The 27479-nt window shown below is 39.5% G+C and overlaps 1 protein-coding gene across 1 annotated transcript in view; it reads right to left on the reverse strand.

Moving 5' to 3' along the window:
* Positions 1 to 27479, reverse strand: part of RELN (reelin) — a 509830-nt gene that overhangs the window by 11340 nt on the left and 471011 nt on the right. Inside the window, exons 51-62 of the mRNA XM_004263378.2 lie at positions 23999 to 24153; positions 22725 to 22939; positions 13413 to 13590; positions 12312 to 12487; positions 12059 to 12165; positions 10723 to 10965; positions 9937 to 10112; positions 6230 to 6303; positions 5246 to 5407; positions 4371 to 4528; positions 2144 to 2363; positions 150 to 347 (exon numbers count right to left, since the gene is read on the reverse strand). Coding sequence (XP_004263426.2) covers positions 150 to 347; positions 2144 to 2363; positions 4371 to 4528; positions 5246 to 5407; positions 6230 to 6303; positions 9937 to 10112; positions 10723 to 10965; positions 12059 to 12165; positions 12312 to 12487; positions 13413 to 13590; positions 22725 to 22939; positions 23999 to 24153 — 2062 coding nt within the window. The remainder of the gene's footprint in view (positions 1 to 149; positions 348 to 2143; positions 2364 to 4370; positions 4529 to 5245; positions 5408 to 6229; positions 6304 to 9936; positions 10113 to 10722; positions 10966 to 12058; positions 12166 to 12311; positions 12488 to 13412; positions 13591 to 22724; positions 22940 to 23998; positions 24154 to 27479) is intronic.

Genomic DNA, 27479 nt, shown 5'->3' on the forward strand with positions numbered 1-27479 from the left:
ATAGAAAACGGTAACACAACTCTGGAGATCTGGATTAGTCTTGGTTCTGCCACCACCTACTTTTGCGGCGCTGGTTCAGTAACTTCACCAAACTCTGTTTATTGTTAGGATCATGTGTGACACCATGCTTTTGCTCTCTGACTGCTTACAGGGGGACGTTGTAGGACACCCTCTGAGCCTGTGTGAAGTCCTTCGGCTGGTGCTGCGCGATGACGTGCCAGGTGATCCCGTTGTTGACACTGTACTGCAGCAGCACGGCCTTGTCCACGGAGTGGGGGCCGCTCAGGTCGCTGTTGCAGCTGTCTGTCTGCGATGTACTCCCAATTTGCAAAACAAACATGATTTTGCTGAACAAACACAGGGGAAACCATGTGTAAACAAAAGTCAGGAAGTATTCAAGGAGTTATACGTTCTACTTTTTTATCTTTCTCGTTCCTAAAGTCCATGATTTTCACGTTCATAATATAGTAAAAATAGAAGCATCCAGTCTTATGACTAAGTCACATAAATAACAAAATTTATTGACCTTATCTTTTACATCATACATATGAAAAATAAGCCCAGAAGGCTGGTGTTCTCCACAGTGAAAATTTTGACTTTCAAAGATCTTTTTTCTTCTTATGATATTAGAAATCTTGTTAGAGTATTTCTCCTGAAACACCTTCTGTTCTCTGCAAAGTGATATGGGCCAAATAGGCAGCTGAGGACATGGAGAGGACAAGAAATAAAACCACAGTATTTATGCTACATGCTTTTTACAAATAGCTTCAAGCTGGACAGAATCTGGACAAGGATAAATCATCATGTTTATTTTAGGAAAGGATGTCTGGAGATCAGAACAGAGGGAAAACTGAGTTAGACGCACAGGCTCTGGACAATATCTGCTATCGTGTTTGACGTGTCCTTTTGTTTTTCACAGGCATCCTTGCCCTTAGAAGATACAGTTTTTAAACATAGGAAATCTATCCTCGTAAGATTCCTAGTGATTAACAGGTGGTCAAATAAAGGGCCTGACTTAAACTGGTAAATGCATTATTTAAATGCATTAATTAATTTAAAGCAAAGTTACTTGCATGACATGGTGTGCAATCATTAACTAAGTGGCTAGTTGTAGCTATATATGGGGGTCAAGGAAGACATCAGGTTGATCTAGATGATGTACATCTTTTTGGTAGGAAAAAAATTGGGGATGGGTGGACACAACAACTTCTGGCGTCTATGGTTAGTTATATGGTTACTCTACAGGAATTAATTTTTTAATATTTTTATTGTTTATCATATTGAAGGCCCCCCAACCTGCCTTTCTGCCTCTGAAAATACATTACTAATATTAAGCTTCAAGTAAACATCTACATTCCAACTAACCCAACATTTAATTCTCAAAAATACTCACGCACTTTTCAGCATTCAGTGAGTAGTCTAGTATTTTGCAACCTTTATAAAGCCTTGCAATCTCTTCTTGAATTACACAGACAATAAGCTGTTTTTGTTCTGGCTAAGGTGGTAGAGCTGGGAAGGGCAGATGGGGAAGGAACCCTCTTGGGTCTCTTTTTCTCTGTCCTCTCTATTCTGCATTACCGTGCAGTTCATAAAGCATGTGAACTTTTAAAGTTCCCAGCCATCCAGCCATCGGTCCTCTACTTCCTTTTATAGCTACATATGCTAAATACAGGAATATGTATGTTTGCATTACTACGAATCTTCTTCACATTCACATTTACATGCTTGCATATGTTCCATATTAAATTATATAGATTATTCATAACCAATTATTTATTTTTGCCAACTTTATTGAGATACAACTGGCCTCTAACATTGTATAAGTTCATGATGTTCAACATGTTGATGTGATACACTTATCCATTTCTTATATTTGGCCATTTCTCCAGGCTTATGCCTATGTTACCAACACTCAGCCAGTGTGTGTGAAGAGATACAAGGTAATTCTACACTAAAGTTAAGCAAAGCGTAATTCTGAGTTGTGAAAACATATAATGCTTTTTCATACCAAATTCAGATGATATTTAGGTTTCCACTGCTTAGTGACACCCGTGCCATAAAGTTCATGATCATGGCTAACAGCAGACAATGAGGCGCTTGTGACTGATTCTATGTCTGGACTACAACCTGGGAGTTGTATTACCTTGCTCGAGTGAGATCCAGAGGTTTGGTGGCAGCTTGCCTTATTTGACAGCCGTTAAAATAGAGTGAGTCTCCATGGGCATAGGGTGCCAGCTGCCCACAGCCACTTCCTATCACTCCACCTTGAATAGTCTCCCAGTTTGCCTCAGTGACTCTTGCGGACTCAAAATTATCTTTAATATAACTGGGAAGATCATGACTGAAAACAGAGCAATCATCTCCTAGAGGGAAAGGAATAGTTGCAAAAATTAGCCGGAACAAGCAGAATCATCAAAGATTAAGAACAAGCATTCAGTTTCAGATTTAATCCAATCAATTTCAGATTTACTGTAAAAATGACAAAATACCAAGCAGATATAGACTCCCAGAAATACATGTTTCTCTTTTATTTCAGTTGACTTGTGTTGCTGAAAAATACCATTATCTTTGAGTCAATGTTTACTAAAATATGTAGGTGCTAATGTGCTTATTTCTTGTATAAGCCCATTGTTAAAAAACTACAGCATCTGGTTGGGCCTGTATGTTTACCAATGACATATCTCCAGAGGGTGATCTCACCCCGGCATTAGAGACAACCTAATTTCTGGTCCCCTAGCGTGATTTTGTAGCAGAAAATAAGTCATGTTCTTGTTCTCCTTCTAGCTCTTATATTTGATGATTCTTGACAGCAGAGTCTATATTTTATTCATTGTTGGATCCCAGCACCTAGCACAATATTGAGCACATATAAAATATTCCATCATGAAGCTGGGATAAATACATGAATAAAAAACTGGAAGTGTCTCTCAGAGACCACAGATCTGAAATATGGGCATTTAAGGAAGGTGCTACTTTAGCTAATGTGTATGTCTTCGCATTTCTCCTTCATTGCAACAGCACAACTTTTCTCAACGTGTACAATAGTTCAAAATCCAAAGGTCATAGCTCTGTTGGATCAGAGAAGAGGGCAAATTCCAGACACCTAGGACTCCTTGTGAGACATTTGATTTGTTCATTTGCCTGAAGTTCAAATTCTCCAGCTAATCTACAAACAGACCCAGTTGGTCTCAGCGGTAACGAGACCAGGGGAAAAAGGTGGCAGCTAAGTAATTTCTAACCTCAGAGATGTGCAGCGGTCTACATTTACCATACTCATTTCACTTGGAGGCAAGGAAGTAGTATCCACCAAGAAATCTAAATGGATTCTACTCAATTCAAATCGATGGGTTCTTCCATTGTACCCTTGGGGAAGCTATATAATTTGGTCCTCTTTGGATAACTCTCTCAGCTCTGAGAGACAGCAAGGCTGACTGGAAAGGACAACTTGAGTTCTGGTCTTCTTACTGACATGTACTTGCTATGTGACGTTAGGCAAGTCACTTAACCTCCCTGAGCCTCAGTTTCTTTACCTGGAAAGTGGGAATAATGATGTTAACCATAGCTAATTTATGGGGAATATCATAAATACTAAATGATTCTGCTGAATGTATTGGTGGATACTGGGTAAATGGTAAAGGATGAGGCAGTGTAAGGATTCACTCAGAAAAGATTTACTGTGCATTGCTATTAGGCTCCAAGGGTATAATGGTAATTGGATAGAGTGAACTTTGTAACATAGAGGCTGAAACCTATGAGAAACATTGCATCAAAAGAAAGTAGGGCTGCAGGCCTTCAAACAGACTGACATAGCAATCTCCTGTTAGGAGTTGACTGAATACTCTGCCCCAAATACACAGTTAGCCTCTGGAAATTCAAGCAGTAAAAGTATATTTTTTTGAGTCATGAAGGTTTTTTATGTGACAGAGTGACCTGGGAGACAGAACATCTTGAATTGTCGGCTCCATCTTGGGAGGACAGTGGCTGCTCCTTTCCCGGTCCAGGGAGAAGGAATATTGGGCCAGTATCTAGGGACAGGCAGCCAGGCCGGGCAGAAGAGAGGTCCAGAGTGGAAATCAAGTGTGAGAGGTAGGGGTTGGAGCAGGGAGTTATACAGAAGTTGGAGAATGTGAGGTACCATAGAATATCCTGGGAGGATAAAATCTGCATTTTTAAAAATTCAAGGAACATAGCATAAAATTAACCTTGGTAATTCATGCCAGAGGTAAATATCTATGTGATCAAAGAGTGTATCATCTATCTCAAATCCCTCAGGCCAGAGTTTCTATCCATTTCCTAGCAGCCTTTGCACACATGTTGAGATGAGAACTCCATGGTCTCCTGTGTCAAGAACGACAAAATGGGATTCTGACCTTGGAAACTTTCATCGCAGATGCAGATGGCGCCGGTGGTGCAGTACCCGTGCCCACTGCAGAGCTTGGGGCAAGCCTCTCCGATGTACACATGGTCAATTGCCCAGCTCTGCTTCTCCGTTTCTTCGCCCTTCTGGATCCAGCGAAACTGGGTTGCACTGAAAGTCCCACAGAGAGCAGAAGGGATCCAGGAGGCTGTTATTTTCCACGGCTACGTCCAGCATCCAGCCTCTGGGAATGGGGGCTATTTCTAAGAAAAGCGCTTCCCAAACTTCTCCCCGAAGCATCCAATTGGTGGAGGTGAGTGGTGTACACCTCACATTCTAGGAGTATATACCCCAAAAGCCCTGAAAATTTTACGTGAATTTCCTATTCTGTTCCATAATAAACCTATTTTTCCTGTAGTGGTGTATCATTTTCAAATCTTTGAGGAAAATAAATGCTGCTCTAGGAAGACTGTTCTCCATTATATTTACCCTGCAGCTTTGCGTAACCCAACCAGCCTGGCAGAACCCAGAGGGCACTGATTCTGCGAGGAGCAGCACAGCCTTTGGGGGCACAGAACACCGGGGCAGATATGGTGCCAAGTCCAAGTCTCTGGGCCTGTGATTGAGTTTGGTGTGTGCTGTGGTATTTAATCAAAAGAAAATCTGACGTGTATGAATCATTTACCGACAAGATCCTATTTCTTCTTGGGACATGCAATTGCCATTTAGGGGCATGGGTTGGTGAGAGGAGGGGGAGATGAGGGGAAAGGGTACTAGGGCTGCAACTAAAAGTCTAGCCTCATTTTATCAGTTGCTCTCACCTCACTGTATGTGCTCTGCCGAGACAGGCAGATGATTCCACCAAGTTGACCTTAGTATGCAACCTACCTGGAGGAGACATGGTCAGGCAGCTGGATGGTGATTCTCTTCCAGCTGGAGCTGTTGACAGCATTGTAGATGGTGGCTTCATGGAACTGGAAGGGGGAGCAGCCAATGCTGTTTGAAGAGGAAGGAAGGCATTGGGTCTGAACGAGCTGCCAGGAGTCGGACCTGCAGAAACCAAAAAGGCTGCATTAGACAGCTCTTCAGAGAAGTACATGACCTGTCTTATGTCAACAGAATGCTTTAGGGCTGGGTTAAATTAAGACATTTTAATGTAACTTTCCTATTTCCTATATATATTTATAATTACAGATAATAAAAAGAAAAATTGAAAACTATCTCTTATGAGATAGATCCTAACTCTTTTCAGGCACATTAATATATTCACAGATGACAGAATAAAATGATGGCAGGAACAGAGTGGCATTCTAGCAACTTCCTCCCACTGATATTGTTACAAGAACTACACCTGGAGTCGACTGACAAAGTTCTCTATCTACCCAAACTTTCTCACTATAATTCATTTTTCAAAGTGGTGGTGAGAGGCAGGCCTGCCAGCACCAACAAGGCAAACTTCCTCTGTCAGACTGATGCTCAGTACTGCTACTATGCTTTAGGAGGTGTGACTGTAGCTAGAGCATGTTCAGACCTTTCATTGATCTATATTTTTATCAGGGCTGGTTGAGAACAAGCAACGTGAATAAAAGAGGGTTCTACTTTGAGGACAAACTTAGTGTCTTACTTAACTTACAATGTAAAGTTTGTTGGCTGCTGCATAATATAACATTGATTTTTCTTGGTTTGAAGGAAAAATTTGAAAATAAGATACGTGTGTAAATTTTATACAAATGAAATTTTTACATGTATACACAGGAACTGCCACTTTTAACACATAAGAATGCTCCCCTGTAAGCAGCTGCCTTAAAAACAGACAAACATTTGAATTGTATATTCTTGTTTGGAGGAAATGTAAGACAGTGTTTCACAAACCTTGCATCCTTAGTGTACTCCAACATTACGGAATGAAGGTCACCACAAGAAGTAGCTTCACAACCCACCACAATCTAAAACAAGCAAACAATTGATATGTGTCAGGCTAGATTAAATAATACCTCTCATTAATTAGAAATCCCATCTCTGTTCATTATGACTCTGAAAAGTAATCAAGAAGTATTCAGAGAAGCTTTTACAGAGCAGCCTGCCAGGACATCAAGAACACATTCTTTTGAGCTTTGTTAAAGTCATGCCATTTTGCAAGGAGACGAGAATTAAGGTTAAAAATATACTATTTCTATTTACTTAATTAGTATAACATATTAATCATAAATTTGGGGAAGATAAATTGGTCAAAAGGAAAGCAGTATTTGGAGAATTAAAGGAAAGAAACAAAGTATCATTGGTTCAAAACACTTTCATTGATATCCTATCTTCATTGATGCTACCATTAAATTTTTATTTGTAATTAAAAATAGCAATTTTTAATTACTTAAATTTATTCCTAGTCTTTTTCCATTTCCATGTGAATAAAAGCATTCCATATTATGTGCAATTAAATGCTTGAATCATCAATAATGCATAAATGCTAGAAAAATTTGGTGATTCAAATTTAAGTTCTAATCATCTACTCAATAAGTCCTATTTCAGTGCTGATAGTAGGGAAGGTTAATGCTAAAAACTTTAGACTATATGCTTATTCATAAAACAACCCTGGTTTCAGAGATAGAATACAAAGTATATTCCAATGGTGGAAATGGAAACCAGAACCCATACAAATAAAATGCTGTGGTGCTTCACAGGAAGGAGAGATTGAATCTTATTAAGTAGGTTAGAAAATAGTTCATCAGAAGTGGGAGATCTAAATTATTCCAACTACAAAAAGAAAAGATAATTGTGTGATGTGATAGAGGTGCTAATTATCACTATTGTGGCAATCATATTCCAATATATAAATGTATCAAATCAACATGTTGTATACCCTAAATTTATACAATGCTATATGTCAAATATATTTCAATTAAAAAAATAGAAAAGAATTCATCAGGTAGAGTGTATGTGAACTGTCCCTGAAGAATGGGAAGAGTCTGAGAGGTAGAGACAGGAGAAAGACATTTGGGTGGGAAAGCACTGTGGCATGTCTGGAGTGCAGCGTGTGGTGTGTTTTGGTCTAAGTGTAGAGTATGTGGAATATTGGTGGAGGAGGTTGAAAAGATTGGTTGAGTTTGACAGACCATGAGTTGCAGTCAAAGGTGTTTGATCTTAATTTGGTAGGCAGTGGGGCGTCATTAAGGGTTAATGAGCAGGGGAATGATGGGCTCAAAGCTGTGCTTTGTAAGGATCAATCTGACTGTGCTGTTGAAGACAGGTGGGAGTGGAGAGAGATTAGAAAGGAAAGGACTACTCAATGGCCTACTCATTTAATTAGGGCCAGAATAAAGGTGGTAATAGTGCAAACAGAGGAGATGGGATGGGTGCCAGGAACACTGGGAGTTAGAATTTAAAGGATGTAGTAACTGATTAGATGTGAAAAGTGAAAAGTCAAAGACTAAATTAAAATTTAGAGCCAGTGAATAGGTGACAGGCAGTGCTATCAAGAGAAATAGGAAAATCAGAAAGAGAAGTGGGCATGGGGCAGGAAGATATGAAGTTCACCGTTAGACATGTTGAGTTGAGGTGCCAGTAAGGCAGAGGTGTAGAAATGTACACAGGCTATTAAAAGTACTGAACTGGCTGTTGATGGGCCAGTCAAGGTTGTATATGCAGATTTGGGAGTTGCTCTTAAAGGTGTGATATTTGAAGCCAGAGGATGAATGAAGTTTCCAAAGGTGAGAATGTCTGTGAAGAGAGAAGAAAGCCAGGGAGAAGTACTAAGAAATGCTGATATTTACCAGGTTGAGGGAAGAAGAGGAACCAAAAAGGAGACAGACGTGGATATCAAGAAGGTAAGAGGAGAAGCAGCAGCCAATAGCAAAGAGAATTTCACGAGCTGGAGAAGACAAGGAAAAGAGTGCCAAATAGTACAAAGAAAAGGAAAAATGAGGAATGGGTGAAAGCTGAAAGCTGTTATGGATATGGTGTTTAGAAAGTCTAGGGTGACTTTATTTTTTAAACTTTTAATTTTATATTGGAGTGTAGCCGATTAACAATGTTGTGACAGTTTCAGACACACAGCAATGCAACTCAGCCACACATACACAGGTAACCATTCTACGGTGACTGTAAAAATGCAGATTTAGGGACACTTTAATCATGAAATTTCTGGGGACAAGCTTTTTTTTTTTTATGAAACAAATTGACTTGGCTAGAGAAAATTTCAGTCTCTTCAGTTCTGGGTTGATAGAAGAAGCAAAAGAGGAGGTCCCAACCAACTTAATCAAAAAATGCTCTGATGTGAGCCTGGTAGAGGGAAAGCCTTAAGGGACGTGGCTTGGAATTAGGGGTGGTATAACACTGGACATGACCTTGAGCATCCTTCATGTCACTAAGTTAAAGACAGTCCTGAGGGAGTGGTAGCATTTGGGGGGCTTGCCTCACCACCCTACAGTCTCTGAAGGAGAGTTTAATACAGAGCTGAGGAAACCAGAAAATTTGTTTGTTTGCTTTTTCAACATATCTCCAGGAATTTTTCATCTTGCAACACTGAAACCCTGTACATAATAAGTCCTGATTTTCCCCTTCTCCCAGCTGTGAATACATTTTTATTATACTGATAAGGATTCTTACTATTAATTGTGATTATAGCACATCTTTTTAAAAAAGGGTATTAGAACTGATCTGTCTCTTTAAAATGATCTAGTAATAAACTGCATTTCTGTAATGCCCCTTTTTAGTGTGTTCTTCAGTGAGAAAGACATTAATTGATATTGCTTTATCTTTCTCTCTAATTGTCTATTAATTACCTCCTATGCCTTCCCTTCCATTCTTCTATATGAATAAAATATGCAATTTTAAGAAGTGAGAGTCCTTTTCAAATCTTTGAGGATTTGGGAAGTTCCAATTGGGCTAATGTACAGGTTCGTTTTTGGAAGTCAGAGACAAAAGAAAAATGGAAAGACATAATGAAAAAGGATAGATAAAGAAACAAAGTGGGCCTTCCCTGGTGGCGCAGTGGTTGAGAGTCCGCCTGCCGATGCAGGGGACACGGGTTTGTGCCCTGGTCCGGGAAGATCCCACATGCCTTGGAGCGGCTGGGCCCGTGAGCCATGGCCACTGAGCCTGCGCGTCAGGAGCCTGTGCTTCTTAGCGGGAGAGGCCACAACAGTGAGAGGCCCGTGTATGGCAAAAAAAAAAAAAAAAAAGAAAGCAAAGTGGCTTGATGTATGAAATAGGCATAAAGAGAAAGTGGTAGAGAAATGGAGGAGAGAGACTGACAGAAAGGGGGGACAGAGACAAAGAAACTAATAGGCAGATGTGCCTATTTGAGCTTTTTATTTCCAAGTTTGGAAAAGTGAACTCAAGATTACATATCTGAGATACAATACAGTTACATTTCTTGCCATGTCCCAATATACTTAGATTTTAACCTGTGTTCAAATAATCCTACAAGATAAAGGTCTTTGTGAAAGATAACTTCTTTTATTGATAAAGTCTCTTTTAATGAATGAAATCAATCATTTCCTTGGAGTTGTTCAAATAAGTATTCTCTCTATACCCCCTCCCCGAAATGTAATGCAGACTCTGGAAGAGCCGCTTCCCCTTACTTTAAACTGCATCATGTATCCTGGCTGTATGATGAGTTCTCTGGAGGAGAGAGCATTGTGAGTCTTGTCCTTCTTTTTATTTGGCCAGTAGAGGTGGAAGGATGGATTGCCACAGAATCCTGCTGTCCTCACTGCATTAGGGTAAAAACTCCAGTTTTCTTCATGGGAAGTGCCTTCTGTTAAGGTAAATTGGAAGCAATATGGCATGTTATTCTCTTGAATTAATTGGTTTAGTGTTGAACTACCTGAATGTCTATGCTCTAGCTCTTTGCTTACTCTTTAAGATTGACTTTTATTTTATTTAATTGGTATAATATACAAATCCAAGATGAGAAATCACATCTAGAAAAGATTATTAAATGCTAGGACAATGATTACTCAACTTTTAAAATGTAATTGCTAGACCGGTAACTTTCACCACTGCAAAATTTTTCCTGGTATACTTTCAAACCAATACAATGTGTATCTCTGCACAGAAATTCCTAAAGAAACAGAAATTATTTTGGGCTACTGAAATTTCAAATTATACTTAGAGCGAGACATTTTGTCTTTAATGAGATTTATTAAAGTCTTAGTTGACATTTCAACATAAATTCTTAGTTGACATTTCAACAAGCAGCCAACCTTGAAGATGTATAAATTATTGGGCAAAATAATAGCTAACATTCGTTGATCAGTAAATATGTGCTAGGAACTCATCTAAAGGCTTTTCATATAGTAACTCATGTAAAGACATAATCAGACAAAAGACTCACAGGAAAGATTGTTCAATGTCTTGTTTCTTACCATCATCAAAAGTGTCGACCAGTTGACTGGGATTGATTTCTGCTCCACCAATCAAAATGTTGTCTAGTGCCCACTGAGCACGCTCTACCCCGGAGACCACAAGTCCATTGCTGATCACAAAAGGCTGCCACCAGCGAAGTCGAGTTGTGTTGGTGAGGGCATGCTCGGGGAGAAGGATGTAGTCGTGTCTGACAGAAATGTATTTCTGATAATCCATCTCATGGAGCAAAGTCCAAGTAATTCCTATAAAGCAAATACACCAAAAAAGTAACATATCTGGAAAAAACACCACAAACCACCAGTATACTGCAGTTACCGTAAATTTCCCAAAGAAATCTTCAGCCAGATAATGAGAACTGATTTCACTGACTTTATTATAAGTGTTCCCCACTTATACATATTGCTTCAAAATGAGGCTGATGACATAAGGGGAAGAAGGGTATTTAGAAATACTTGGCCACAAATCGAAACACTTAAGTAAAAATTATATACTTTCTGCTTCTAAAATTTTGTTCTCGATTCCTATATGCATTATTTCTCATAAATAATGAGAAACACCCATGTTTTGCATGTTTCTGGACAAGAACTCCTAGTATTTTTAAATATAGCTATTATAATTCTATGCAATTTGTGATTTGTTGGACGAATATGAAGCTTCTGTCATCAACTGATAAGAGAGTAGGTGGAACGTTTACGTTACTTAAGAAAACACTTTTTGAATACCCTAAAATACTTCGGGGTCATCTATTTATCTGCCAGTTATTAAGAATGATACCTATCTGCTAAAGCTGATTTTCTAAAGACCTCATGGTACTACTGGCCTGGTTTCAGCTACTTCAAAATAATGAAACAGAATCTTGTTAAAAGTGTGACAGACTCACGAATTGACTATCTTTTTCCACAACTAATGACGTTTTCTTGTAGCTCTTCTATAGCATTTATTACATGCTTGTTCACACAAAAGCTTTTTAAAACACTTTAAAATGTTTTTAAAATTATCTTTTACTTGGAAGACCAAGCAAAAATTTATTTCTTAATTGTATCATTTATAATCAAGCTTCAGCTAAGCATCGTGATTATTTTCTTTATTCATAAAGTTTGGAGTTTATTTTTTTTAATGTGATTTCTCTCTTGTCCCTTTTTGGGTAGATTTTGTATAACACAGAAGTCACACATATATAGAACGTGTAATGCAACTAAGGTCTGTAGCTTTCTCTTTGTGGCTTTCACTATTTGCACTGCCAGGTCAGCAAAGCTTTGCAGGGACTCTGCTGAGGGGCACTGGATGGAATGTGGCAATCTGCTCCAGGGCGTGGCTTTCACCCCCAAAACGTGCCTCCATTGGTAGAGTAGTCCAACAGCACGCCTTCCTTCCGGCAGATGGGCCGATGGCAGGAGGTCATGTTATTCTCACTACCGATGCGCCCCCAGTATTGCAGGAATCTGAACGCAAGCACATATTATCCGTCAGAACAGTTAATTAGAACAAATCGTCTACTCAAGTCCTGGATAACAGCTTCTTCCACACGCGTTCTGGTTCGGGGGCCAACTTACTAAGTTGTGACAAAAATAACAAAAAATTGACTTACTTTGCCCCTCTGAGATCTAAATCTTGGGTAATAGCTTGTCTCACTGTGGATCCCCCAAAATAGAGTGCAGTGTCCTCTGCAAGAATCCCACACTCAGTACAAGTACTTCCACCTTCCAAGGACATCCATAAATCAGGCTTGATTTCTTCACTGTCAAAGCGTTCCTTCAGGAAAGTCTGGAAAAAATTAAGTGGCATGTATTTAAAAATAACGATTTTAAAGAATAATTATGTAATAGTTAAGACAATACAGAATTACATCTTGGACTTGAAAAGAATTAGAGCTGATTTCAAATGCTTTTCCAAAAGATATTAAAAGAAACCCAACAGGATACATCCATAGTATTCTTTTCCATCATATATTGAAGATCATTTAAACTGCTTAAATAATGTTTAATAATTGGAATTTAAAATCTAGAATCTTAAAATAAAACAATTGTAAAGTTGAGTATAGTAATACTCCTACTGGTAAAACGTTACTTAAGCATGTACTCTCAAAATATACTTATTTATATATTATATAAAAATACTTTTGTACTTTATTTTGTTTCTATGAAACATGAACAAAAATTGAAAATTTAAAGGAGTAAGATAAAATAAAACAGTTTTAGCACTTTCCCCCCAATATTCCCTGATTATCTTGTTCTCCCTGGTAGTACGCGCCCCCGACCTTGGAGATTGATTTAGGAATCCAGAACCCTTAAACCTAATACATATTTTTAAAGTTTCCATACAAAGGACTTATTGACTGGGGGCCCCAAAGAATGTGGTTATAAATTATTAGTCTCACTCTTTTATTTAAATTTTTTTATTTTTGCGGTACGTGGGTCTCTCACTGTTGTGGCCTCTCCCGTTGCGGAGCACAGGCTCCGGACGCGCAGGCTCCGGACGCGCAGGCTCAGTGGCCATGGCTCACGGGCCCAGCCGCTCCGCAGCAGGTGGGATCTTCCCGGACCGGGACACGAACCCGTGTCCCCTGCATCGGCAGGCGGACTCTCAACCACTGCGCCACCAGGGAAGCCCCTAGACTCACTCTTAAGTTGGTTCTTGATGCACGGTCCGCAATGAGAGTACATGCTTCCTTCAGGGGCTTTAACGTTACCTTCAGAGTGTGAGTCAAGTAGCAGTTTGGCCCAGAGTATCCCGGATCACAGATGCACTGTTCCTTTAAGCAGTCCCCATGGCCTCTGCAGTTGTCCAAGCATTCAGGGCCCAGGTAGAAATTGTCAATTGCCCACTGAGTATCTGAGTGCTTCTGATAGAACCTAAACCTTACAGGACTATTGGCAACACAAGAGCAAAGGAGTGAAGAACAACAGTTAACTTTACTCAGGTCCATTTTCCTGCGAGTATATTCAGTAGTCAAGAGAAAAAACATTTAAATCATTCTGACAAGATGAAATGGGTTAATAAAAGATGTCTTCAGAGTACCACTATCTTTCTAGAAATGCAAGTTTAAAGCCAGTTCAATTTACATTTTAAAATACGTGAGTAAACTTGTAAAAAAAACCCCACCAAAACCACAGTGGAATCTCTATTTCAAGCAAAAGGAACATTTAAAAATGCAAATCCGTAACTATCATAAATCAGGTGGCTTATGAACTGGAGTCCAGTGGCTGTGACACAATTTCGATTCATTAATCGTATTCCTGAAATTGTACAGAAGGTGAATCAATCCTTTGACAGAGCCTTGTCAGCATACACACGGCCCTCAGGTGGTTGGGAAACAGCAACTTCTGAATTCCTCAAAGATAATGAATATTCTCAGAGTAACTGTGCTAATTAGAAGACAATTTTGAAAGGGTTATATATTAAAGGAAAATTTCCCTGAGATTTCAATTTCATCATTGCTCTTCTCTTCTTCTGGGGAAAATACAAGCCTCATAATTAACCTTATATTAAAATATGCCACCCTATTTTGGTGGAAAGAGTTCACAGTGCATGAGGGAACATTCTGGGACGATATGAATGTTCTGTATCTTGTTTCATGTGGTGGTTACGTGGGTTATACAATGGGAAGAACTCACTGTGAGGAACAATTAAAATGTGTTCATTTTACTGAATGTAAATTATACCTCATTATAAAAAACAGAGTAGAGACTTCCGGGAAGATGGCGGAAGAGTAAGACGCGGAGATCACCTTCCTCCCCACAGATACACCAGAAATACATCTACGCGTGGAACAACTCCTACGGAGCACCTACTGAACGCTGGCAGAAGACTTCAGACCTCCCAAAAGGCAAGGAACCCCCCACGTACCTGGTTAGGGCAAAAGAAAAAACTAAACAGAGACAAAAGGATAGGGACGGGTCCTGCACCAGCGGGAGGGAGCTGTGAAGGAGGAAAAGTGTCCACACACTAGGAAGCCCCTTCGCGGGCGGAGACTGCGGGAGGCGGAGGGGGGGAGCTTGGGAGCCGCGGAGGAGAGCACAGCAACAGGGGTGCGGGGGGCAAAGCAGACAGATTCCAGCGCAGAGGATTGGGCCGACCGGAACTCACCAGCCGAGAGGCTTGTCTGCTCGCCCACCGGGGCGGGCGGGACTGGGAGCTGAGGCTCCGGCTTTTGTCGGAGCGCCGGGAGAGGACTGAACACAGTCCTTGGCGGCGTGAACACAGCCTGCAGGGCGTTAGTGCACCGCGGCTAGCCGGGAGAGAGTCCGGGGAAAAGTCTGGACCTGCCGAAGAGGCAAGAGACTTTTACCCCTCTTTGTTTCCTGGTGCACGAGGAGAGGGGATTAAGAACGCTGCTTGAGAGAGCTCCAGGGACGGGCGCGAGCCGCGGCTGAGAGTGCGGAGCCCAGAGACAGACATGAGACGCTAAGGCCGCTGCTGCCACCACCAGGAGGCCTGTGTGCGAACACAGGTCACTAGCCACACGCCCTTCCGGGGAGCCTGTGCAGCCCACCACTGCCAGGGTCCCGGGATCCAGGAACAACTCCCCCGGGAGAACGCACGGCGCGCCTCAGGCTGCAACGTCACGCCGGCCTCTGCCGCCGCAGGCCCGTCCCACATTCCGTGACCCTCCCTACCCCCCCGGCCTGAGTAAGCCAGAGCCTCTGAATCAGCGGCTCCTTTAACCCCGTCCTGTCTGAGCAAAGAACAGACGCCCTCCGGCGACCTACACGCACAGGCGGGGCCAAATCCAAAGCTGAGCCCCTGGGAACTGTGAGAACAAAGAAGAGAAAGGGAAATCTCTCCCAGCAGCCTCAGAAGCAGCGGATTAAAGCTCCACAATCAACTTGATATACCCTGCATCTGTGGAATACCTGAATAGACAATCATCCCAAATTAAGGAGCCCTGTGGATGAAAGGCTCTTGGTGCTGCAGCCAGGAGTCAGTGCTGTGCCTCTGAGGTGGGAGAGCCAACTTCAGGACACTGGTCCACAAGAGGCCTCCCAGCTGCACATAATATCAAACAGCAAAAAATCTCGGAGAGATCTCCATCTCAACGCCAGCACCCAGCTTCACTCAACGACCAGCAAGCTACAGTGCTGGACATCCTATGCCAAACAACTAGCAAGTCAGGAACACAACCCCACCCATTAGCAGAGAGGCTGCCCAAAATCATAATAAGTCTACAGACACCCCAAAACACACCACCAGACGTGGACCTGCCCACCAGAAAAACAAGATCCAGCCTCATCCACCAGAACACAGGCACTAGTACCCTCCACCAGGAAGCCTACACAACCCACTGAACCAACCTTAGCCACTGGGGACAGACACAAAAAACAACAGGAACTACGAACCTTCAGCCTGCAAAAAAGGAGACCCCAAACACAGTAAGATAAGCAAAATGAAAAGACAGAAAAACACACAGCAGATGAAGGAGCAAGATAAAAACCCACCAGACCTAACAAATGAAGAGGAAATAGGCAGTCTACCTGAAAAAGAATTCAGAATAATGATAGTAAGGTTGATCCGAAATCTTGGAGATAGAATGGACAATAGAATGGACAAAATGCAAGAATCAGTTAACAAGGACCTAGAAGAACTAAAGATGAAACAAGCAATGATGAACAACACAATAAATGAAATTAAAAGTACTCTAGATGGGATCAATAGCAGGATAACTGAGGCAGAAGAACGGATAAGTGACCTGGAAGATAAAATAGTGGAAATAACTACTGCAGAGCAGAATAAAGAAAAAAGAATGAAAAGAACTGAGGACAGTCTCAGAGACCTCTGGGACAACATTAAATGCACCAACATTCGAATTATAGGGGTTCCAGAAGAAGAAGAGAAAAAGAAAGGGACTGAGAAAATATTTGAAGAGATTATAGTTGAAAACTTCCCTAATATGGGAAAGGAAATAGTTAAGTCCAGGAAGCACAGAGAGTCCCATACAGGATAAATCCAAGGAGAAATACGCCAAGACACATATTAATCAAACTGTCAAAAATTAAATACAAAGAAAACATATTAAAAGCAGCAAGGGAAAAACAACAAATAACACACAAGGGAATCCCCATAAGGTTAACAGCTGATCTTTCAGCAGAAACTCTGCAAGCCAGAAGGGAGTGGCAGGACATATTGAAAGTGTTGAAGGAGAAAAACCTGCAACCAAGATTACTCTACCCAGCAAGGATCTCATTCAGATTTGATGGAGAAATTAAAACCTTTACAGACAAGCAAAAGCTGAGAGAGTTCAGCACCACCAAACCAGCTCTACAACAACTGCTAAAGGAACTTCTCTAGGCAAGAAACACAAAAGAAGGAAAAGACCTACAATAACAAACCCCAAACAATTAAGAAAATGGGAATGGGAACACACATATCGATAATTACCTTAAATGTAAATGGGCTAAATGCTCCCACCAAAAGACACAGATTGGCTGAATGGATACAAAAACAAGACCCATATATTTGCTGTCTACAAGAGACCCACTTCAGACCTAGAGACACATACAGACTGAAAGTAAGGGGATGGAAAAAGGTATTTCATGCAAATGGAAACCAAAAGAAAGCTGGAGTAGCAATTCTCATATCAGACAAAATAGACTTTAAAACAAAGACTATTAGAAGAGACAAAGAAGGACACTACATAATGATCAAGGGATCGATCCAAGAGGAAGATATAACAATTGTAAATATTTATGCACTCAACATAGGTGCACCTCAATACATAAGGCAAATACTGACAACCATAAAAGGGGAAATTGACAGTAACACATTCATAGTAGGGGACTTTAACACCCCACTTTCACCAATGGACAGATCATCCAAAATGAAAATAAATAAGGAAACACAAGCTTTAAATGATACATTAAACAAGATGGACTTAATTGATATTTATAGGACATTCCATCCAAAAACAACAGAATACACATTTTTCTCAAGTGCTCATGGAACATTCTCCAGGATAGATCATATCTTGGGTCACAAATCAAGCCTTGGTATTAAGAAAATTGAAATTGTATCAAGTATCTTTTCCGACCACAACGCTATGAGACTTGATATCAATTACAGGAGAAGATCTGTAAAAAATACAAACACGTGGAGGCTAAACAATACACTACTTAATAACGAAGTGATCACTGAAGAAATCAAAGAGGAAATCAAAAAATACCTAGAAACAAATGACAATGGAGACACGACGACTCAAAATCTATGGGATGCAGCAAAAGCAGTTCTAAGAGGGAAGTTTATAGCAATACAATCTTACCTTAAGAAACAGGAAACATCTCGAATAAACAACCTAACCTTGCACCTAAAGCAATTAGAGAAAGAAGAACAAAAAAACCCCAAAGTTAGCAGGAGGAAAGAAATCATAAAAATCAGATCAGAAATAAATGAAAAAGAAATGAAGGAAACGATAGCAAAGATCAATAAAACTAAAAGCTGGTTCTTTGAAAGGATAAACAAAATTGATAAACCATTAGCCACACTCATCAAGAAAAAAAGGGAGAAGACTCAAATCAATAGAATTAGAAATGAAAAAGGAGAAGTAACAACTGACACTGCAGAAATACAAAAGATCATGAGAGATTACTACAAGCAACTCTATGCCAATAAAATGGACAACCTGGAAGAAATGGACAAATTCTTAGAAAGGCACAACCTGCCAAGACTGAATCAGGAAGAAATAGAAAATATGAACAGACCAATCACAAGCACTGAAATTGAAACTGTGATTAAAAATCTTCCAACAAGCAAAAGCCCAGGACCAGATGGCTTCACAGGCGAATTCTATCAAACATTTAGAGAAGAGCTGTCACCTATCCTTCTCAGACTCTTCCAAAATATAGCAGAGGGAGGAACACTCCCCAACTCATTCTACGAGGCCACCATCACCCTGATACCAAAACCAGACAAGGATGTCACAAAGAAAGAAAACTACAGGCCAATATCACTGATGAACATAGATGCAAAGATCCTCAACAAAATACTAGCAAACAGAATCCAATAGCACATTAAAAGGATCATACACCATGATCAAGTGGGGTTTATTCCAGGAATGCAAGGATTCTTCAATATATGCAAATCAATCAACGTGATACACCATATTAACAAATTGAAGGAGAAAAACCATATGATCATCTCAATAGATGCAGAGAAAGCTTTTGACAAAATTCAACACCCATTTATGATAAAAACCCTGCAGAAAGTAGGCATAGAGGGAACTTTCCTCAACATAATAAAGGCCATATATGACAAACCCACAGCCAACATCGTCCTCAATGGTGAAAAACTGAAAGCATTTCCACTAAGATCAGGAACAAGACAAGGTTGCCCACTCTCACCACTCTTATTCAACATAGTTTTGGAAGTTTTAGCCACAGCAATCAGAGAAGAAAAGGAAATAAAAGGAATCCAAATTGGAAAAGAAGTAAAGCTGTCACTGTTTGCAGATGACATGGTACTATACATAGAGAATCCTAAAGATGCTACCAGAAAACTACTAGAGCTAATCAATGAATTTGGTAAAGTAGCAGGATACAAAATTAATGCACAGAAATCTCTGGCATTCCTATACACTAAGGATGAAAAATCTGAAAGTGAAATCAAGAAAACACTCCCATTTACCATTGCAACAAAAAGAATAAAATACCTAGGAATCAACCTACCTAAGGAGACAAAAGACCTGTATGCAGAAAATTATAAGACACTGATGAAAGAAATTAAAGATGATACAAATAGATGGAGAGATATACCATGTTCTTGGATTGGAAGAATCAACATTGTGAAAATGACTCTACTACTGAAAGCAATCTATAGATTCAATGCAATCCCTATCAAACTACCACTGGCATTTTTCACAGAACTAGAACAAAAAATTTTGCAATTTGTATGGAAACACAAAAGACCCCGAATAGCCAAAGCAATCTTGAGAACGAAAAATGGAGCTGGAGGAATCAGGCTTCCTGACTTCAGACTATACTACAAAGCTACAGTAATCAAGACAGTATGGTACTGGCACAAAAACAGAAAGATAGATCAATGGAACAGGATAGAAAGCCCAGAGATAAACCCACGCACATATGGTCACCTTATCTTTGACAAAGGAGGCAGAAATGTACAGTGGAGAAAGGACAGCCTATTCAATAAGTGGTGCTGGGAAAACTGGACAGCTACATGTAAAAGTATGAGATTAGATCACTCCCTAACACCATACACAAAAATAAGCTCAAAATGGATTAAAGACCTAAATGTAAGGCCAGAAACTATCAAACTCTTAGAGTAAAACATAGGCAGAACACTCTATGACATAAATCACAGCAAGGTCCTTTTTGACCCACCTCCTAGAGAAATGGAAATAAAAACAAAAGTAAACAAATGGGACCTAATGAAACTTCAAAGCTTTTGCACAGCAAAGGAAACCATAAAGAAGACCAAAGGACAACCCTCAGAATGGGAGAAAATATTTGCAAATGAAGCAACTGACAAAGGATTAATCTCCAAAATTTATAAGCAGCTCATGCAGCTTAATAACAAAAAAACAAACAACCCAATCCAAAAATGGGCAGAAGACCTAAATAGACATTTCTCCAAAGAAGATATACAGAGTGCCAACAAACACATGAAAGAATGCTCAACATCACTAATCATTAGAGAAATGCAAATCAAAACTACAATGAGATATCATCTCACACCAGTCAGAATGGCCATCATCAAAAAATCTAGAAACAATAAATGCTGGAGAGGGTGTGGAGAAAAGGGAACCCTCTTACACTGTTGGTGGGAATGTAAATTGATACAGCCACTGTGGAGAACAGTATGGAGGTTCCTTAAAAAGGTACAAGGTCATACTACCATATGACCCAGCAATCCCACTACTGGGCATATACCCTGAGAAAACCATAATTCAAAAAGAGTCATGTACCAAAATGTTCATTGCAGCTCTATTTACAATAGCCCAGAGATGGAAACAACCTAAGTGTCCATCATCGGATGAATGGATAAAGAAGATGTGGCACATATATACAATGGAATATTACTCAGCCATAAAAAGAGATGAAATTGAGCTATTTGTAATGAGGTGGATAGACCTAGAGTCTGTCATACAGAGTGAAGTAAGTCAGAAAGAGAGAGACAAATACTGTATGCTAACACATATATATGGAATTTAAGAAAAAAAAAATGTCATGAAAAACCTAGGGGTGAAACAGGAATAAAGACACAGACTTACTAGAGAATGGACTTGAGGCTATGGGGAGGGGGAAGGGTAAATGGTGACAAAGCGATAAAGAGGCATGGACATATATACACTACCAAACGTAAGGTAGATAGCTAGTGGGAAGCAGCCGCATAGCACAGGGAGATCAGCTCGGTGCTTTGTGACCGCCTGGAGGGGTGGGATAGGGAGGGTGGGAGGGAGGGAGACGCACGCGGGAAGAGATATGGGAACATATGTATATATATAACTGATTCATTTTGTTGTGAAGCTGAAACTGACATACCATTGTAAAGCAATTATACTCCAATAAAGATGTTTAAATAAAAAAAAAAAAAAACAGAGTAAAGACAGGAAGGGGAAACGAGGAAATGAGGTTGTGGTGGGTCCCCAGCATCCCTTTCAGCACAGATGAGTCATATGAGATAATCACTGTAATATAAGGCCCCTCACTATTGACGGAGTCAGGAACGGGCATTCTTGAACTAATTTGTACCAACGGGATGCAAGGAGGCACTTGCTCCAGCTCTGTTAGAAAGAAAAGCGACTCTCTCTCTCTCTCCCATTGGACACAGGTAAGGATACACTGTGCTCCAGCTTTCTGGAAGTCATCTATGTTCACGAGGAGAACCAGCCTGAAGACTGAGTGTGACATCCGTGTGTGGACAGTGGAGCGAAGAGTAAGAGTAAGAAATAACAATGTCCTTGAAGACACTGTTGAGCTTGTCAATCAACCAATCCTAGAGTCCACTTATCTTTGGGTTTTTTTTCATTATAGATATAATACATTTCATCTTCAATTGAGCCAAATTTAATCTGAATTTGAATGGAGTTTTCTGTTACCTGCAGCTGAAAGTATCCTGATTGTTTTCTAGCATGTTAATTGACTAAGCCCTTTAGATTTTAGCAGAAAACTGTGAGTGGTCATGTAATAAATGATCTCTAAGGGACTTTTTTTTTTTTTTTGCCATGTGTATTCAAAGGATCTATATGTTCTGGTCCTATATCCTAACTCTGTTTTACAAGAAGGATCTTCATTTAGCCAGAAACTGTGATTCATACGGTAGAAGTATACCTGTCATCTTCATTAATGTATCTTTCCCCCTAATCTTATAGTTGAAGGGAAATTTTTAAAAAACATATATTTATTTATTTATTTGGCTGCACCGGGTCTTAGTTGCAGCATGTGGCATCTTTGGAAATTTTTTGTAATTGCCTAAATTAACTTATCCACATACTTTTCAAAAAACAGTTTAATCATCTTGGCTCACTACTGCTCCAGGCTCATTACTTTTCACTGCAGGTGCAGAACATAATGCTTTGATAAGAAAAAAATGAAACCTACCTACAAACTGCATTTGTACAAATAGCATGAAGAGTTAGGATCTGCACAAATAGCATGATGAGCTAGGTTTTGTTCTTGGCTCTATCATGGATTGACAAGGCAGTAATGTGGAAAGCGTAGGATGTACAGTGGACCACAATTTACAAGGTGCATAAGGTAGCATACGTGTTTTCAACTGGCTCCAAGGCCATCACTACTGCTCTGTCCCCATTTTCAGACACTGAGGTATGGACAACGGAAGGGCCTGTCAAGGCCTATCTTGACAAGTCTGAGGATTACAATTTGAGGTCTCCTTAAATTAGCTCATCATGGAGGTCACCAGTTAGAGAACCCTTAGAGTTAGGGAGGAAGAGAGCATTTCATCCACAATTACACAATACTTTCAGGCTGACCACAGTGTCCCTAAACCTATGTCTAGTGCTTGGAACTAGGCTTTATTTTAATTTTCTACTTACTTTCCAACTAAACTTTCAGGAAGTGGGTAGGTGATCCTTTTCCATCCTTTAGTTGGAAAGAATACAGATGGCTGAGAAACACTTCCAGAGCATTTTGGGTCTGCAGGTAAGCACTGAGGGACCAGGTAACTCCAGCTCACACCAAAGTCAGTAGAGTACTGCACGTGAATTTGATTCTGGGTGACTTTTTCAGATACTTTACATCCAACAGAGATCTAACAAACGGAAATGCAAGATTACTGAGGTATTAAAACCATATTACATGTTTCTGCTCTAAAGACTTGGTAGCAAGAAAGTTGCCGATCACTGACAGACAACCACATCTGTCCTGTATTTTCAGGTTCATTATTTGCTCTGCTGATAGACGGCGGAGTTGACATGGTTGTCCAAGGTGACAGATTATAGAAAGTGCCACATATATCGTGCAGGGAGTTTGGAGAGAAGCTGAAATCTGCGCTCCTGCCGTGGCTGGCTGATTGCCTTGGTAGGCCTGGGCCTCCTCTTACAGATTGTTGTTTGTTGTGCTAATGGGCTGGCACTTCTGTTTGGCAGAATGCTCGACCAAGAAGGATTACTAACAGCTTTACCAAGTTTACTGTTTTGTTATACAATTTATGACTCTCAATAAATCACTTTTAACTACAAGTAAGATGCAATGAAGTAATTACAGAAGGTACTTTCGACCCTAACCCTTTGTTGATGGAGATAGTCATAATGCAACATTTGTTGCTAATACAGTGGGATTGAGGTAGACAGAATAAATTGATTGAAAGAAAATCTTGACCAAAATTGATGTTGGCATTAATGCTAATCATGCCTTTGTTTTCTATAATTTTTTTTCTCCAGAAACACTGAAATGCTTTTGTAAAGAAAGTAGGTATATAAAAAAAAGTAGGTATAACTGCAATAGCTTTAATCTTCTCTTAAAGGAAGAAAATTGCCTAAATCATATAATGATTTAGACTCAGGGAATTGAAATCAGTATCCTACATTTTATTTATCAATATTTTGCTCTATCAGTATTTAATCCCAGACAGAAACACATTTACTCTTATGTAAGCTTCATCTTGAAATAGTTCAAAAATAAAATACTTTTAATCATTAAGTTATATACAGTTGGGATGTATTGATATATTATCTTAATATTAAATTTCATTTTTCAAAGTATGTATTAAGTCAATAAAGTATTGTATGATCGTTGTCTCCACAATTTTTTTCATTTTTATATTGCTGGTGTATGGCTATTTATGTAATTGAGGTCATCACATTTTCACCTTGAATTGCATGATCCAGCCTTCAGTGGGGGTCAGGTCATGGGTCACTGCATACACTTCTCTTCCATCGTGACTACCACAAATCATGACACCATCAGGGGAGTCACAGAATCTTTCTACTGTACAATCATCATGGAATAGCCAGTGCTCATTTACTTAAAAAAAGAAGAACAAAAATTTTATGACAGATTTATGACAAAAATACTTTGAAACAAATTTTCACTTTAGGCAACATCTAGAATTATGTTAAGTAGAAATCTCTCTTCTTACATACCATCCACAGACAAAACACTAATGTAAGCACATCGTTTTAGGAACATGGATACTGAGAGATTGAGATATATCAAGTACCAATACTAGCTAAGTCTACATTTAGAAAGAAAGAGTGTATTCTATGTGTTACAGATGAAAAGCAAAGGAAAATGTATACCCATTTCTTTTTTCTGACAGGTGTTTAACTTTTTAGACAGAATCTAAAGGAGGAAGATTTTTAGTAACATGATAGAGGAAGATTTTTAGTAACATGATAGCCAAGTGAGTTAGCTATTTCTACTCAAATTTTGGTAGTACCTTCTGGGCAATTAAAAAAATTGTAATAGTAAAACTCATAGAACCAGAGAGTAGAATAGTGGAAGGGGGAAATGGGGACTTGTCAGTCAAAGGGCACAAAGTTTCAGTAATGCAAGGCTGAATAAGTTCAGGAGATCTACTGTACAACATGGCGCCTACAGTTAACAATTCTGCATTTCATACTTAAAAATTTGCTAAGAGAGATCTTAATGTTAAGTGCTCTTACTATAACAGAAAAATCAATATTAAAAAAGAGGGGGGGCAGGAGGAAACTTTTGGAGGTGATTGATAAATTATGGCCTTTATTGTGGTGACGGTTTCATGGGTGAACACTTATCTCCAAACTCATCAAATTGTATAAATTAAATATCTAAAGCTTTTTGTACATCAATTACACCTCAATAAAGTGATTTTTTAAAAAAAGCTTCTAGGAGTCTAAGGAAAATTTAAGCAGCAAGGTTATGATCTGATCAGTGTAGAATAATCCTATTGTCCCTCTCTCTCAAACACACACACACACACACACACACACGTGTGTGCGTGAGCACACATTCGTGTCTGTCACAATTCCCTTTCCCTTTTGGAAGAGGTGGTTTGTTTGTTTTTTTAATAAATTTATTTATTTAATTAATTTATTTTTGGCTGTGTTGGGTCTTCGCTGCTGGGCGCGGGCTTTCTCTAGTTGCGGCGAGCGGGGGCTACTCTCCGTTGCGGTGCACGGGCCTCTCATTGCAGTGGCTTCCCCTGCCGCAGAGCACAGGCTCTAGGCACGCGGGCTCAGCAGCTGTGGTACACGGGCTTAGTTGCTCCGCGGCACGTGGGGTCCTCCCGGACCAGGGCACGAACCCGTGTCCCCTGCATTGGCAGGCAGATTCCCAACCACTGCACCACCAAGGAAGCCCAGAAGAGGTGTTTGAACATAATGATTTTACCCCAGAAAGGTTAGAAATGAAACATATCTGTAAATCTCATCTAATTCATGATACACTTTGATTTCATAGGTCCAACGTTTCTCTGCAGTTTCCTGGTTAGCTCCAGCATTCACAGTGAAGATGAATGGGTGCAACTGGAGGCTTGGGTTACTGTGCAAATCACAGAGTTGGCTGGTCTCAGAAGAGTCAGAGAAGAGACCAAACAATTTAATTGGAATTGAGCCTTCACTAGTGTTGTGTCTTTTTGATTTTGTCTGAGCATAACATATATCTGTAGAACAAGCAGTTTATCTCCAGGACTCAAATGGCTACCACAATGCCATTATCTGTTAAGTTTTCATTCCATGGGATTTGGAGCTACATTTAGTCCTATAGCACAGATACAGGATTCAAGAATCAAAAGGCACAGAAATTTGAATTCCAATAAGAATACCCTGAGTTTATTCTGGGGTACATATTTTATTTTATGCTAGAACTCTGCAATCCTGATGAAAAAGGGCTTACATTAATCAGCTAACACTAATTTCTTCCACAATACAATAAACTACTTATATAAGTAGATATTACACTTTCTAGGAGCACCATCTTTGCAAGACAAGCAGGAGCTTAATTGTACATCAAGAATTAGTCTAAAGTAAATATCACTATTTTAGGTACTTGAAAAATACGTATTTGCTTTTATTCGTACAGAAGTTGTACTAAAATTATTCTCTGATCATAAACTCACTTATGTAAACCATTACATAGGGAAAAATAAATGAGTACTTTAGCAAAGTTCTGAATCAGATCTATGTAAGTCTTCTCAATAACCTTCTTGAAAGAGTAAGACTACTTGGAAGTGGTGAAGAACATTTTAAGCTTTTTCTATTTAAAAGGGTGATTTTTATTAAATATCTGCAGTTATACCACTGTGCCATGTGAAATACTAATAAATAAATTAATAAGAATAATTAATCTAAATATTCAATGTTTAAATGATAAAAATTATAACGGAATATTATACAGCTATTAAAATTATATTTTCAAAGATACTTAAGGACAAGAGGAAATGGTAAGGATTTAATTCTAAATGAAAAAAGCAGGCTACAAATATGTATAATTTAAGATTATAATTTTGTTAAAAATACGATTATAGGGCTTCCCTGGTGGCGCAGTGGTTGAGAGTCTGCCTGCCGATGCAGGGGACACGGGTTCGTGCCCCGGTCCAGGAGGATCCCACATGCTGTGGAGCCGCTGAGCCTGCACGTCTGGAGCCTGTGCTCCGCAACGGGAGAGGCCACAACAGTGAGAGGCCCACGTACAGCAAAAAAAATACGATTATACAGAGGCATAGAAAAAAAGACTCTAAGAAAAATATCAAAATATTGATGATGGTTATCCTCTGGGTGATTTTCATTTTCATCTTCATGATTTTCTGTATTTTCTTAATTTCATACTTTGAACATGTGTTGCTTTTAAAATAAAAACTAATAATTAAGTATTTTAAGTTATTAAAATTCCTCACATTTCAACTGTCTTCAGCATAGATTTCATTCCTCCAGAAGGTTCTTATCAGTCTTATTATTGTAAAATACAACCAGATTGTCCTTTCTATGCAAGAGGCTACTGCAGAGTTGGATATGGCACAGTCCCACTGTCTGATGAATCTATAGGGGTACAGTATATCTGTTCGATAGCACTTGCAGTGTTGATACGATATGTGTAATTAAACATCACTACTTCACCTGAGGATACCATGTTTTATGTAGTATAACCAAGTATGTGGCATGACAAAGCCATATCCTTAATATACGACACCACTTAAGAAAAGGTGACCAGAATAGTGTCACGAAATGAAAAGAAGTCGTTAAAAATAAGAACAGCATGGAGAGATCCTTGACAGTTCACTGGGGCACTGTGATACTCCTATCAGGAATGAAGAATAACAAGCATGACCTTGGACACTTCTGAAAACATGAAATACCATCACAAACGCGTCT

The sequence above is a fragment of the Orcinus orca genome, chromosome 9 (assembly GCF_937001465.1).
Source record: "Orcinus orca chromosome 9, mOrcOrc1.1, whole genome shotgun sequence".
In the NCBI taxonomy this organism is placed as follows: domain Eukaryota; kingdom Metazoa; phylum Chordata; class Mammalia; order Artiodactyla; family Delphinidae; genus Orcinus; species Orcinus orca.